Here is a 15,940-nt window from a genome sequence, read left to right as displayed (position 1 = left end):
TTTTCGAGACAGGGTTTCTCTGTATAGCCCTGGCTGTCCTGGAACTCACTTTGTAGACCAGGCTGGCCTCGAACTCAGAAATCTACCTGCCTCTGCCTCCCGAGTGCTGGGATTAAAGGCATGCGCCACCATGCCCAGCTAAGGATGTTGATTTGGATATAGGTTTGAAATAGGCAGTCACATGGATACGTAAAAAGGAGATATTCATGTCTGGATAAAAGACATTACTCATGAAAACTGAACCACTTAGCTCCATATTCAGATACAAATCATGAGATAGAGACATTTGAACAACTGATATGTGTAAGAGTTACTTTCAAATGAAAACCACAGAAAAGTATGAGGCATAGGACTCTGAAAGATACTAAACAATATACAAGGTTATCACATAGTCAATAAACATTCTCTTTGATCCTTTTTGATGTAGACTGATCCTTAAAGTTTGTCTCATCCAAAAATATGGGAACTATACTAGTATCATCCTGCATCAGATAGACATCACCCCAGATCCTCACAAAGAAGTGTATGGAAAAATCTCCTAGACAACTCCTTTGGGTAAAGCACCTCTCACAAAGCAACAGCAAAGTCCAACAGTGAAATGATGAAGATGACGAGTACATCAACATTGAGTAGGGCCCATCAACTTTGAGAGGATGCTCAAAGGATAACCTACTCTGGATACTGTTCAGTTTTGACTAACACAATGGGTTCACTCCATCTTCTTATAGCTTCTCCCACAACTCTGGCTGGCTGAAACTTCTACAGAAACAAAGAGGGTTTTAATAAAACCAACTATAGATATCTACTCTGATGTTGGATGTAACATCTAAAACTAGTATAAACCATTCTCGGATGTTTATCTCTCAGAGGTCCAAGACTTTAGTTATATTCTTTTATAAGCAATGTCAACTGTGCTTGCCCATGTACAATAGATAGAGCTTCAAAAGTTACAAGAGATGACTCAGTGGCCCCATAAATGTGGTACATATTCCTCATAGCCCCTTTTCCACATGATGACCATGGTCAATTATTCCTACCAAACGCAACTTTTTCCTTACCCCCTAGCCTTCTAGGACCAGATACATAAAATAACTAGGTGGAGGTCATGGAATGTTTAAGACTCTTTTTGTGTCACTTTCTGGTAGTGTTCTTGGGAAACAAGATCTCCATGATAACATACTCTAGAGCTACATCAAGATTCTCTGTGTGGATCTCTTGGAAATAATGCTCAGCAAAATCACTCCTCAGAAGCTTCCTGATCTTGTGTGTTCTATATGTTGAAGATAGTGTGCTAAAATGAATGGCTGTTACTTTAGGTTATATTCTCCTATTTTAAGGGAAGCACCCTACCATTCCCCCTAGAATCAGCTCAAACCCAGTACATCTGCTGCATGTACAAGGCACTCTTGTGCTATTGGGATAGACAGATGGCAAGGTTGTGACTCTGACTGTACTACAAATGTGGCAAAGAGAAAAGAATTAGTGTAGAGCTTCTAAAGTCCAATGCAAGATCCAGATAAAGCCATGCTGGAAAAGAAATCTCTTTTCACACATGATTGTAAATTTGAGATTTCTGAGACACAAAACAAGAGTCCACATAGGGAATGGCTGAGTTTTGGTGTCACGTTAATGCTCTGAAAAACTCAGGACACCAATCTGGGGATAGCAGGACCCAGAAAACTGAGATGGACATACATGAGTGTATTCCAATAAAACTAGCGCTATAGACCTGTTCATTGTGCCAGGTCTTCCTAAGCATCAGAGTTAGCTCTTCCTGCCAATCCTAGAAGACAAATCATTCTTTCTCTACAGATCCTACAATGGATTCCTTACAAAGCACTGGCAAGCCTGCTAACAACCAGGCCCCACCTCTTTCATTGCTGATTCCAGTCACAGCAGGTCTGGGAGGGCGAGGTATGAACTATATGAAGAGGCGTGCTCCACAGCAAACTCCGAAGAAGGATTGCTGAATCAAAGGGCGTAATTTCATATTGCCAAATTACCCTTTGTACATATCGTACCAATTTATACTCTCATCAGCAACGTATACGAGCAGTGTTTCCTTGACAACTTCACAAAAGAAAATCTGGTGAATGTTTAGGAAGTTTGACAGATGGATAGTTTTTAAGTAGTATGACTACAATCTTCTTAAGTTTACATTTCCCCAATTATAAATATCTCTTTTGTTTCTTTCTGTGAATTTGACATTCATTCTTTGCTCTCTTTTTTCTTATATTTGTTTATTTTCCTTTTACTTCTAAGACCTGTTTATAAATTGAAGATTAAAGGTTTTGATTTTTTTTATATATACAGATGGTAGAGATTCTCCCAACTTGATGTTTAGTAATTTTTATACATTTTGCCATACAAATATTTTTTAATAATTTGTTTATTTATTTATGACTTTATGTACATGGTTTTCTGCCTGAATGAACGTCTGTGTGAGATTGTCAGATCTCCTGGAACTGGAATTGCAGACCGTTGTGAGCTGCCATGTGGGTCCTGGATATTGAACCGGGTCCTTTAGAAGAGCAGCCAGTGCTCTTAACTGCTGAGCCATCTTTCCAGCACTGCTATAAACCAATCATTGCTTCTTTGAGTTTAAGAGACATTCCACACCCCTGGCTTTTCAAAGATGTTTACTGTCCCATTTTCTTCTGGCAATCATGTGTCATTTCTGACGTTAAAATCCCTGATACATTTGGAGTTTATCCTGTTTACAGTTTGAGATAAGGAAGATATTTCTTTTCAGATAGGTATCTTGTTTTCTAAACATCAGTGACAGAATTTTTCTCTGATTTGAAATTGTAGTTTAAGCCACACTGAACTTATACTAAACTATTATTTTTATACAGATTTGCTGTCCTGGACTAACTTTTCTATGGGTTGATATTTATGCATATTTTTTAAATAGTGAAACTATACAATAATTTGTAAGATAGGAGAGAGCTTGTCTAGTTTTCATCTTCCTCTAGGCTTCACTCAACTTCCATGATAATCTTTGACTTTGTTCATATGCTTTTGCCCATATGACTTTGTCCATATATATTTATGCAATTTCATATACATAATTGAAAATTTTTTTTCTGGGCTGGAGAGATGGCTCAGCACTTAAGAACACCTGGTTTTAGTCCTCCACACCTACATGGTAATTCACAAGCATTCTTAACACCACTTCCAGGAAATCTAATGACCTTCCGACCTCTTGAGCACCAGCCAATCATGTGGTGGACAAATATAAACACAGGAAAAACACTCACATGCATAAAATAAACAAACAAATAAATAAATATTTTTAAAAACTTATCCTTCACATTTCCATTACCTATTACCTAATTTCTTTCTCTAACTTAGGAATTTTCTAAAATGAGAACAGTGGCAGTTATGGTCATTCTTATAATTTTTTGAGCTTTTAAGACCGTCTCTAGATTCAATAAACATGCTGAGAGTTTTCAGATAATATAAATATGTTTATATTACTAAATGTATTGTGTTTATCAAAAATTAGTATAAAACTTTTTCAAGTATTCTAGGATATTTGGCAATGATCACACAGATTTTCTTAGGTTTTATTCATATAGTAAGTAGTAGTAATGACTGTCCTGAAAATATATTCATTATGATTGACATTTCTGACCTTTGTCTTAAGAAAGTAGAGTTTCTCTATTTGAAGCAATTGAAGAATATATGCAGACTGTATAACAGCATCAATGCAATGGGGAGTGTATAGAAACATTTCCTTAAATTATTCACTTCTTTTTTATTGATTGATGTATTGGTTTGTTATCTTCACACAGTATCTCACTGTAGCCCAGGCTGACCTGGAACTCACTATATAGCCCAGGCTGCTTTAGCTAATAGCAACCTACTGCCTCAGCCTCCTGAGGATTACAAACCACATTAGGATCCTTAAAATTTAGAGATAGCATTTTATAGGATGAAATATAGGGAACAAATGAGATCATTAGTAAAAAATAAATTGAGCTTTAAATTTTTAGACAAAGTTTATATTAAATATCATATACTTTGAAATTATACTGAAATGACTTCGTTTTTGTTCTTCCAAATTGGAACATTAATTTACTGATGTTCTGTTAAATAGTCCTTTTGCCCATGGCTCACAATGCTTTGTCTGTCATGGTTCTTCACTTCTGTACTGTCTGTAGTGATGGCCATTCAGTCCTGAAAAATCAAATTCAAATCCTTGTGCATAGCAGGCAAGTACTCTAACTGAGCTACACCCCTAGCCAGTCAATTATTCCATTTTCACTACTGACTAGCCATAACACCAATACCACTAAACTGCAATTTCCACTTTGCTAAGATATTTAAAAGTCAAATATGTAGGGGCTGGAGAGACGGTTCAGTGGTTTAAAGTACTTGTTGATCTTGAAGAGGACCTGGGTTTGACTCCCAGCACCCACGTGAGAGCTCACAAACATCTCTAACTCCAGTTCCAGGAAATGTGATGCCTTTTTCTGGCCTTTAAATACATTTAGGCAAAACATTCATATAAATAAATAAGTAAACAAATATTCAAGCATATAAAAAATCTAAGTTAATATTCTAGTCTCATGACTTATACAAACTATATACTCAATAAGTGAGCATGATTAATGTTACCAGTGTAATATATGCAAAAATATTGGTCTGTGAACAAAAGCTGATGATAATAACAAATTATCACTGGGCATTCTTAAATGCAACAAATTTTGTTTCTTGTGTATTTTTCTATATATTCAAGCTCTAAAGGAACTTGTCTCTGTGGGGAGGTCATTTGGATTCCGGAATTCTCTTAGCTAATGATGTGAAAACTAAAAGGATCAAAGAAAGGTTTTTTTTAGGCCCTTTGCAGAAGTCTGGGTCAGTAACAAAGGCAAGAACTGGCTTCTCATGTAGATGTGATATGAAGTACCTAATACCCCTATAGTGCACCGTTGCTTAGCAACACACTAATGTATAATAAAGAAGGATGGAATGACATCAGAAAATGGTACATTCACTCTCACCTCTACATTTATTATTCCTCATAGTACATATTTCAAATAGAAAATTAAACAAAGGTTTAGAAAGCAAGCCAGTGACTTAGTAAAAGGGTTATAGTTTAAACCTAGGCATTGAGTCACAGACAGCCCACATATAAATGTGCAAGCAAATGTATGTGTGTCATACCTAGTTTTCAGGTGCGGTGGTCCATCTATTTAAGGCAACAAGTGCTTATAAGCACTGCAGAGGACACATGCAAAAGCATGAATCACCCATTCCTTCAAGAAGTTAATATCTCCTAGAGAGAATACAGCAAACAAGTAACAGAAATAGATAGAATTCAGGTCACAACTGGAGAATACCAACTTAGGTATCCTCAAAAGTGAGAAAGATCAAACCGTGGGGAGCATCCAAAAAGGCTTCAGTTGAGGCAGAAGCATGTGGGCCACCGTTTAAAAGTCAAAAAAAAAAAAAAAGGCAAAATGTTGAATACAATTCTGACAGGCACATGTGATAGTGAACACATGCCAGCATCAGAGAGGAAACTTCAGGTTCAATCGTCGTAATGACAATCCAAATTCATTGAAACATAGGGTTCTCCTGGAAGCTGCTATCAGACTGTTGAGGTACTTGAATGTCAAATTCAAAGGTCTGTGTTTTGTCTGATAGGTACAAAGATATGGTTAGGTATTCTTGAAATAGACCAGAGCTATGCCTTCCAGAGATTGGTTTGGCAATGGTAGTCATCTTAGTTCAATTAGTGTTGCAATAATAGAATGCCTGAGGCTAGATTGTTTTCTTTCATAATTGATAATTTATTGGTCATATTGAGAAATATTTCAATTCAAACATAATTATCAACACAGATACTGGAAACAATCTAAGAAGCCATTATTGTATTATTTCTTTTTAATCAATGTTTCTTAACAATTTCCAGTTTCCAATATAAAAACAATTCAGCATTTGGAAGTAAAGACAAGAGGTAACCTTCAGCCCCATAATAGGTCTGCCTGGCTGAGCTACATGAGACCGTACCTCAAAAAAGCATATAGGATTCTGGAGCGATGGCTCAATGGTTTAGATCCCTTGCTGCTCTTGAAGAGGACCCATATTTGGTTCCCAGAACCTACATGGCAACTCACAATTGTTGGCAACTCCAGTTCTCTAAGGGTCTCATGCCATCTTTTGGCTCCTGCAGGCACTGCACACACATGGTACACACATACATGAAGTAAAACACTCCAACACATAAATAAACATAAATAAATCTTTTTAAAGTGTGTGTGTGAAGAAATTTTTAATATAATTAATATCTTAAATACTGATGATCTATTTAAGACCACCAAGTAGAAATTTAATAATAATAATATATATATGTATATATATATATTGCTATGGAGCTAGTAGGAAAACAACAAATGAGTGTGTGTGTGTGTGTGTGTGTGTGTGTGTGTGTGTGTGTGTGTGTGTGTTTTCACATGTGTATGAGTTCACAGAAGATGGAGGGGGTGTCAGGTGTTCCACTCTATCACTCTCCACCTTACTCTCTTGAAACAATGTCTCTCAGTGAACCTTGGCTTAAGATGGCTGCCAGCAAGCCCTTTTCTAGCCCTACAGGATACTGGGGCCATAGGCACAGAGGTGGCCACACCCAAATTCTTATGTAGATGCTGAGGATTTGAACTCAGCTCTTCATGCCCTTGAAGCAAGTACTCTTTTCTGGTGAGCCATCTCCCCAACTGGTCCTTTTCCCTTTTGCTTGCATTTTTGTTTTTAAGGCTTAATCATTTCCCACTTCAGGAATTGGTTTCACTGATCACCTCATCAGTTTCACCTTGGGCTCATTTTCCATTACTCCATTCTTTAATGAATGGTTTTACCTTTTTTCTTTTGAAATCTTCACACATGAGTGTCTTACTTAGAGTTGCTATTGCTGTTATGGAATACCATGACCTAAAGCAACTAGAGGAAGAAAGAGTTTATCTTGCTTACAGTTGCATATCTCTGATTTGGCATGAAGGAAGTCAGGACAGGAATTCAAGCAGGGGTGGAACCTGGAGGCAGGAGCTGATGGAAGAAGAGTGCTGCTTACTGGCTTGCTCCTCATGGCTTACTCAGCCTGCTTTCTTATTGAACCTAGGACCACAAACCCAGGACTGGAACCATTCACAATAGGTTGGGCCCTTTCACTAATTAAGAAAATGCCCTATAGACCTGGTTACAACCAGATATTATGGAGGTATTTTCTCAATTGAGGTTCCCTCCTCTCAGATGACTCTAGTTTCTCTCAAACCAACATAAAACTAAACAGGGCTATGAATAATGCAATTACTTTACTCCTGTCCCTTCATCTTCTACCTCCAATTCTACCCTTGTCCCCAATCCCAAATTCCTGATCTTTTCACACCACATATTTATATATTAAACTTACAGTCCATGCAGTTTTGTTCATATGCATACATGTCCGGGGCTGACATCTTGGGATTACACAACCTTTATGGAGTTCATCCCTGGAGACAACTGAGTGTCCCTCTCTCAGTACTAATTAACCACTTGTAGTTCTTCACCTAGGAATGGAACAATGTGTAATTTCCCCTGTCCACACCAGCATGTCAACAATGCTGTCCTTATGCTGGTTTTATGCATATAGCAAATGGGGAATGAAAAGTCAGAAGCCTGACTTTCCCCATTAATTAATGTGGTAGCATAATAAAGGCACCAGGATAATGGAGAGAGCTAGCAGTGAAACAAGAAAAGGACATAGAAGAGAGGAGGAAGAAAGAAAGGTAGCTTTCTTATGTATGAAGTGCTTGTGAAGTGTCAGGCGATAATGTACAGCAAGTGGGAGAAAATACAGGTTTGGACTTTGGTAATTCCCTGCCTGGGGCAAACATGATGTTGTGTGAGTGGTGACAGCTGGAAGGAGAGGGATTGGATTGGATTTCAGAAGATAAAGGGCCTGGATAATAACAAGTTAACCATATTTACAATCTTTTTTTAACCCTTTACAAAGACTACTTAGAACTTTTGTTTAAAAAAAAAAAGTCAAATTTCTTAAGAAACCATTTGCTATCAAAAGAGTCATATACCAAAAACTACAGGAGAGTGAAGGCTGAGATAATATAAAATGAATAGGCAAACTGTGTCCTTACAGAAACACACTTCAAAGTGAGTATCAGAGGCACTCCATGAAAGACCACAGAGGATGCACAGCAAGTGGCTGATTGGCAGATGGCCAGTCATGGGGAAGTTATGGGAAGGGATGGTTTTGTTTTTCAGAAAGGAAATGTTAGAAGGAAGAGTTTTTGTTGAAGAGAAGTGTAATAAGGAAGAACTGGCTGAAACTTTGTGTGTTGTCTTAGTTGAAGGACTGGAAAGGGGAAATGTGGCTAGGTGCACAAATGTCAGTCTGAAAAACCCAAAAGCAGGGGTTTATCTTCTAATGCAGAGGAGCTGAGAGGAGCAGTCACAAACAGAAAGTAATGCTGTGTGAGCGATGTTAACGAGACCTGAAATTGAGAGATGTCTGTTTGAACTGCTCAAAGGATAACTGAGCAGGATAGCGAAGACTTGAAAGGAATTAAAAGCAAAGATGCAATGTGCAGTTCCTCATCAAACCAAGAGCCATTCTGCTCTTAAACATATGTTTCAGAACAATATAGGAGATCTTTCCCATATCAAAAGCTTCAGTACATTTCTGTATCAACAAAAAGGAAGGTAAATATGACCCACAACCTTGACATTTACAGAAAAGACTCACAAACCAGGCCGTTGTAGAGAATTTCAACAATAAACAGATCCAAGTGCCTGGACTTTCAGATGGGTCTCAGAAAGTCATTTGAGAATATAAGCATTCAGGATTGCACATACTGCTGTACCCAAATACAAACTACACCGAGGTCTGTCTATTGAATTCAAATCAGGGAGTGTCTTAGCTTTGTCTCTGAAGACAGAAATAAACCTCCATGGCAAATGGCTAAAGTTCTGTAAAGTAGTAAAAAGGAAAGGGTGGTCTACAGGATGCATCCAGAGGCAAAAGGAAGTTCCAAGCATCTTCTCCAGTCTCACTCAGCACAGGAAATATCCTGTGGTGTGCCGGGGTCTCTTCACCCAGTTCCCAGCCAATATTTTTAATATCCAAGAGATACATATATTACAGGGAATGCCATAGCTTTCAGGACCTTTGGTGACATCAAGTCTCACAGATAACATGGTGACACTAGCTCATTTTCAGAATCTTGGAGCCCACCTTGAATCCTATGCACTAACATTATTCATATATCATGTAATAAAGTGGGAATAGATATCAAATGTAACAACAAAAGAAAAAAAGAAAGAAATTGTGTCCTTTGCTCTCATGCCTTCTGTTCCACTGCCATTCAGGTTGCCCCATATGCTTCAGCAGCAGCCCCTCTTTATCACCACTCTCAAAACAGGATTGCTGAAGAGTATAACAATGGGATGTATCACTGTGCACAGATGAATCACCACCTGCCACATCCAGTACCTGAATTCCTGATACGGTGTGTTGCTCGCAGAACTGAGTACCAGTGTCAGAAAACAGGAGATGAAAAGGACGATGAAGGAGAGAAGAGGAAGAAGAGCCTTGAAGTGGGCCTGTGCCCAGACATCCCGAAGTTCTGAAAGGGCCAAGAAAGTCTTCTTCATGTGTCTTACCAAAGATACGAGGAGCAAACTCATGAAGATGCTGAAGACAACAGTGGGAATTGTCCACATAATTATCTTTATAGAAAAGAAGTAGAATTTCTCAAGTGAGTGTCTTAAGCTATTCCCAGTGACATTCCAAGCTTGATGGCCACTCCTTGCATGGTTCTGATATATCATATAATTGCCTATGAAACATAGGATACTAGTTAAGCTCGACATCCCCACAGCACTGAGCAGCATCCAGGGTACCCACCCAGGCAACCTGTACTTTAGCCAGACAAAGACAGGATGGGTTAAGGTTGCAATTTTCACACAATAGAAGAAACCTAGCAAAGAACAGAGCCAGATGGTTGCAGCAGTCAAGAAGTCCCACATTAAATTTAGGAGCTGTATTACAGGGTTGTATGGGAAGCTTGTTGGATTCAGGAAAACATAAATATTCTTACCTATCACCACACATTGGAGACAGAAGCGAGAGGCTGCTAGACTGATCAGTAACTTATTATGAGCTGACAGTGTTCTCCGGAGCAACCATTTCATGCCCAGTGCTATAATGATAAATCCATTGCCTACCACTGCCACCAGGCACAAAAGGACTAAAATGATAAATAAAGTGACGACTGTCTTATCAGTAGTCTGACATCCGAGAACTGTATGGCCTGTGCTCATTTCTCCTGTGGACATGATGGGTCCCATGAAGGGTGGTTTGTTGCTCTAAGAAGTCTCTCCAATGTGTTTGTCTCTCCACAAGCTCTAAGTAGAGAAGTAAAGCCAGAGTGAGAATGCAGGCTCTCTAAGAAGGACAAAAAGGTTTCTTCTCTTCAGAACAGATGCAAATATTGCCAAGGCTAAGTTTCCAAAGTCTCCCCCTTCGTGCCTGTGAATTTGCCTGCTCTCTTTCCTATCCCCTACCCATTGTCAACATCCATGTGAATAATGTATCAGGCCCTTGCATATGGTGTCTCTTACATAGGCAGTTATGCTTCTCTAAACTGATACTTAAGACCACACACCTGGGGCTGCTTGGTAATAAAATCTACAGGGCATGCATCCTACTGAATATTGGAGCTCATGTCCATGATGGGGGTAAGAGGTGATTGTTAGGTTCTAGACATTGTTCTAGATATCCTCAAACTATTTAGTTCTTACAGCAACCCTATGAAAGAGGTACAATAAGAACATCCCTTTGACAGCGAGACAGACTCAGACCCAAACCCCTCCTGGGAAAGTTTAGCTCAATGTTTAGTCAGTTGAGGATTCGGCATAACAGAATAGAGCAGAAGAGGCAATTACAGAGAATGAAGCAGGGAATTTCTAACAAAAATATCGACGATATTTGGTTAGCAGTGAGTTTCGTAATGGCATCTCACCAAGATAGCTAGAAACCAATGGGATAAGCAGTGAGAGCCCTGGCCAAGAGTCAGGCTTTAACCCAATCCCCACTCCTTGCTGTAAGAATTTGAGCATGCCAGGGAGCTCATCCGTTTCTTTATGCCCACCTCTATAATATGAAAAGGATTTGTTCTAATGCACAGACTTTCCTTGAAGTCTGGATTTGGCTGCATGAAGAAATCAGATGAATTGAATAGATAAAAGAAACAAGTTTTCTTTTATCTCAAGTTACAGATTAAGACCCATATCTAAATCACACCTAAGTCACAGCAGCAAAGCAAGAGCTGCACTAGTGCCAAGACCAACCTCTCTCACCAAGTTAGCAACGTAATTTACACTTCTATCTGCTTCAACCTTAGCAACTATGGATCCCAGCTAGATCGCTCTTTCTTTAAAGTCATGGGGCTCGTTAAATGGCACAGTGGCTCAAAGTACCTGCCAACAAGTCTGAAGACCTGAGTTCCTTCCCTGGAAACCACACAAAGGTGGAAGAAAAGAACCAACTCCACAGTTGCCCTCGGGCTTCTACATGAACATGATTTTCAGAGCATGCATACACACACACACATACACACACACAAGGAAATTATTAAAATTTTAAAAGCAATTACTATGATTCGAAAAATGGCTCAGTAAGTGCTTGCCACACAAGTATGAGAGTCTTAGTTTATCTCCCAACAATCATGGAAAAATCCAAGCATGACTGACAATCTGTAACCTCAGTGCTGACCACCAGCCTGGGTGTGGGGGGCGGGGTGGTATCAGATAAGCTTCAAGTTCCTTCGTTGTGTCCTAGTTTCTTTGGCTAGGTTTCGACCATTTTCTATTCAAACTTAGAGAAATGAGGCAAATTGGGTCTTTGAACTCTGGAATTTGGGGAGTCACAAACCTCACAGTATGGAAAACTTCTATCCCTTCCTTCTACCTCCTAGACCATCGATGCCTCATAAGATTAAGGATGTATAATTAACCTCAATTGATTTAACAACTCTTTGAAAGCCTCCTTTTAGATAATGCTATGAAAAGCACTGGGCTAGAACAGGGAATTAGTTGCTGTCAAAGTGCTTTCACACAGAAACCATAAACCACAAACATTTACTGTGCATATATTATGTGTAAATTAAATTCATTAAAAAAGATGAGTAATCACCTTTATTTAAATACATAATTGTTTTATGGTGTGTTTTTAATATTTACTTTTTTTCACATATAGGAGTGTTTTGCATAAATGTGCATATATGTGCCATGTGCATGTCTGCTGCCCAGAAAGGTCAGAAGAGAGCATCAGATCCCTTGGAAGTGGAGTTTCAGATGGTTGTGAGCTACTGTGTGGGTGCTAGGAACCGAACCTGGGTCCTCTACAAGAGCAGTATGTGTCCTCTTCTGCCTCAAAATCTCTGGTGATTTTCATCACTGCTTGGATTTGTGGCACTTTGCTTTCTCCTATTTAAATTTAGCTTTCAGGTTGATACAAAACTGATAGTTTCATTTTTTCATAGTTTTTATAAGTGTAAATATAAAAATAGTTTGATAAGAATCTAGAATAGCTGTTCTGGCTAGAAATGATCAACTCTGCACTGAACAGATTAAAAGAGAAAACAGTGTCCTGCTTGCTGTTTTTTAAATGATATGTAATGTCCTGTTCATCCCAAGAATGCTTAAACAGCTCCAGAGGGGTTAGTGACACAATTTAGTAAAGAAAGGTACTTGCTGTCAAGCCTAACGACCTGAGTCCCATCTCCAAGACCCATATGGAGGAAGAGAAAATCTTTCTGAAAGCTGTCTTCTGAAATCCTGCTGTGTCATGTGGCATCTCTCCCAACACACGTAGTTCAGCAATATTAGCACGAATAAAGTACAGTGTTATGTATTATAAGAGTAAGGCAATAGCAAGGGAAGTAAAAACACAATTATCTATATCAGAAAGATGGATTTGCGGTTGAAGAGAGCTTAGTGCTTGCTATTCTTTCAGGGAACCTGAGTTTGGTTCCTAGCACCCCCCGTGAGTGTGTGCATGCGCACACATGCGAGCGTGTGTACGCGCACGCGCACACACACACACACATACACACAGTAATTTTAAAAGAAATGCACTTACAGTAGGTATGGCCAGATATCTCTGCTATTATTTGTGTACAGATAAATGCTTGCAACCAGAAAGAAGGCAATCACCAGAGCCCAACCATGCTGGCACCACACATTCTATCCTTGAGAAATAATCACATAGTCTATGATATTCTGATACAGAGCCTAAACCAATGAAGACACAGACAGCCATATGCATATTTATTAAATATATTCATGCCCTGCTTCATCATTGTGTTATGTACATAGTAAAACACACAAAAATAGTAATTTAAGATAAAAATTAATGGACATTAAAATTGCCACATTTTTCTTTGCACTCCCAGTATGTCACTTTTCACAAGTTCCAGTCTGAAGAAGGCAAACCTGAGCAACAGCATCCAGGAAATACCCCTAAGCAAGCACAAACAGGAGGACTGAGATTCTCAAAGTTAACAGTTGCCATGTACTTTAGCTCTTGCTTATAATCAATGTTCTCAGAAGGCTGAGGCAGGAAGATTCTGACCAGCTTGAGCTTCAAAGGAAGTCACTTCAAATACCCGAGATACAGTTCCATCTTAAAGTCCTCATCTAGCAAGGGAAATACCCTGGGCTGGATGGCCAGCACAAGCACAAAACAAAACAAGATCTAAGAATTTCCTTTGCTTTCCATCTGTCTTCATTGACCAAAACCTAAAAATCTTTTCACATCATGTAATGCAACTCCATCGGACATGAAGTTGTGGAGGGGACCTACAGTAGCACAAGCTCTTCCTGCCCTCAGGCTCCTAGATCAGTCTGAAGTGGGCCTTGTGGTGGAATCAGCTTTAGTCAGGGTACACATTATAAAGGTGGTGAAGATGGGTTAAAAGAAAGAAAGAAAGAAAGAAAGAAAGAAAGAAAGAAAGAAAGAAAGAAAGAAAGAAAGGAAGGAAGGAAGGAAGGAAGGAAGGAAGGAAGGAAGGAAGAAAGAAAGAAAAGGGAGGAAAAGGAGAAAGGTAGAAGAAAGCTACTGAAAAGAGTCAGGACTTAGCTGAGGGGGACAGCTGGGGTCACAAGGTCTGCAGGAATCCTTGCCCCGAAAACAACTGATAATGGTCACGTGTCTTCAAAAGTGGAGTACAGACACAAATGAGCCTTGAAGAATATGATTTGGGTTGCCTTCATAGAGAGTCACTGGAGCCTCCAAGGAACAAAGGCCTTTGGCTAAGAAATGCCTTGGTGATTTGGAACTCAAACCAGGAACTAACATAAATGAAGGGGACAACAGGAACACAGAAAGTTAGAAGAAGAACATGTGGTACATGGAAGAGATTAAAGAGGAGTAAGAAAATGAGCTGATCTGTGGCAGCACTGATACTGATCACTTGCAAGCAGAGACACCTTTGGTCCAAGGCCTTCGAAGCTCATGATCAGGCAGCCTACATATCCTAAAACCTCATCTTCAGGGCCTTTCTCAGCTTGGGGTTGCTAAACACCAGGATGATGGAGTTCAAAAAGATGCCTGTGTAGATGAGGACCTCTCTGGCCCAATAGTAACTCTGCAGACTTTTCCTTTTTGTGCTAGAAATTACCAGGGCCAAGAAAAAAAAGATATAGAAGATGAAGAAGAAGGTAAGGGATTTCAGAGCCATGGTATGTGCCTGAGTATGGAGATCCCAAGACCCAGGCCTGTCGCCCCTCATCTTCTCCACATGCTGGTACAGTGAGAACATGAGCACGATAACAGACACTAGAAACAGGAAGAAAGGAGTGAACCACATGAGCACTGAGTGAGACAGGTAATAGTACCGATAGAAGTCCAGTGACATGTGACCAAAAGTGCAGTTTCCATGGAAACCCTGGGAGATGGTCATCTGATTGGCCATGATGTTCCCGGTGGCTGAAATGACAGCTGACAGGCCACCTATGATGAGAGATACCACCAGCAGCCTGGGAACTAACTGGGAAATCCTCCACTTGAGCCAAAAGAGGACAGGGTGGGAGAAAGAGGAGATCTTCACACAGTAGAAGATGGCAAGCCAGGCAGTAAGCCAAAAAATGAGAGTGTTAGTGAAATCCCAGAGGGTGCCAATAAGGTTCGCTTGGTAACAAAAATCAAAGGAGGCCAAGAGGTTGGCCAGGATGGCTATCCCATGCAAGCAGAACCGGGAGGAAGCAAGAGAGGCCACAATCATGTCAGCTGCCGGCAGTGTCCGGTTCCTCATCCACTCTCTGCCCAGCACAATCATCATGAAGCCATTCTGCAACATAGAGGCCAATGACACCAGGTAAAAGATGATAATGAAGATCAATGTGGGTGTGGAGGGCATCTTGTTGAGGGTGGATCTGTTCAGACAGGCTCCAGAGCGCTGAGACACTTGCTACAGGGGAAAACAGAATCTCCAGCCAAACCACTCTTGGGATCAAAAACAGTGAAACTCTCACCCGGCATTCATGCATAAGCCCACCTAGCAGCAAAACTCCAGTACCTGAGATGTGAATGATCATAATTAGTCCCTCTAGACATGTAAATCACTCCCAGTTCAATGACTCCTGTCCCAATTTGCATAACCTGTATTTGCCTACTCTTCCACAGCCAGGTGCAGGCAAATGCTGGCAGGAGACACTATGGAGTGCTTGGAGAGACCCCTAATTTGAAGAGTGTTTCTCCTTCTCTCTCCCTCTCTTTCTTTACAATATTTTCATTTATTCTTTAGTACACACACACATACATGTATGTATGTATGTATGTATGTATGTATGTATGTGTGTGTATGTATGTATAACCGTAAATCCCCCTTCCACTCCTTCAGCACCCACATATACATCCTCCCCTCTTCATAGCTCC

The 15,940-nt window shown here is 39.8% G+C and overlaps 2 protein-coding genes across 2 annotated transcripts; both read right to left on the bottom strand.

Annotated features, from left to right (window-relative positions):
• Nucleotides 1–9,357: 9,357 nt before the first annotated feature.
• Nucleotides 9,358–10,462, bottom strand: Tas2r60 (taste 2 receptor member 60). Its single transcript, XM_021165863.2, has one exon. It carries the CDS (start codon nt 10,348–10,350, stop codon nt 9,385–9,387), a length of 966 nt encoding a protein of 321 aa, XP_021021522.1. The 5' UTR covers nt 10,351–10,462; the 3' UTR covers nt 9,358–9,384.
• A 4,078-nt stretch (nt 10,463–14,540) lies between these two features.
• Nucleotides 14,541–15,422, bottom strand: LOC110297113 (taste receptor type 2 member 143). The gene has a single exon (XM_021165897.1). It carries the CDS (start codon nt 15,420–15,422, stop codon nt 14,541–14,543), a length of 882 nt encoding a protein of 293 aa, XP_021021556.1.
• Nucleotides 15,423–15,940: the final 518 nt, after the last annotated feature.

The sequence above is a fragment of the Mus caroli genome, chromosome 6, assembly GCF_900094665.2.
Source record: "Mus caroli chromosome 6, CAROLI_EIJ_v1.1, whole genome shotgun sequence".
Taxonomy (NCBI): Eukaryota; Metazoa; Chordata; class Mammalia; order Rodentia; family Muridae; genus Mus; species Mus caroli.
Note: the sequence above shows the minus strand (reverse complement) of the source record. Positions and strands in the feature narration are given on the sequence as shown.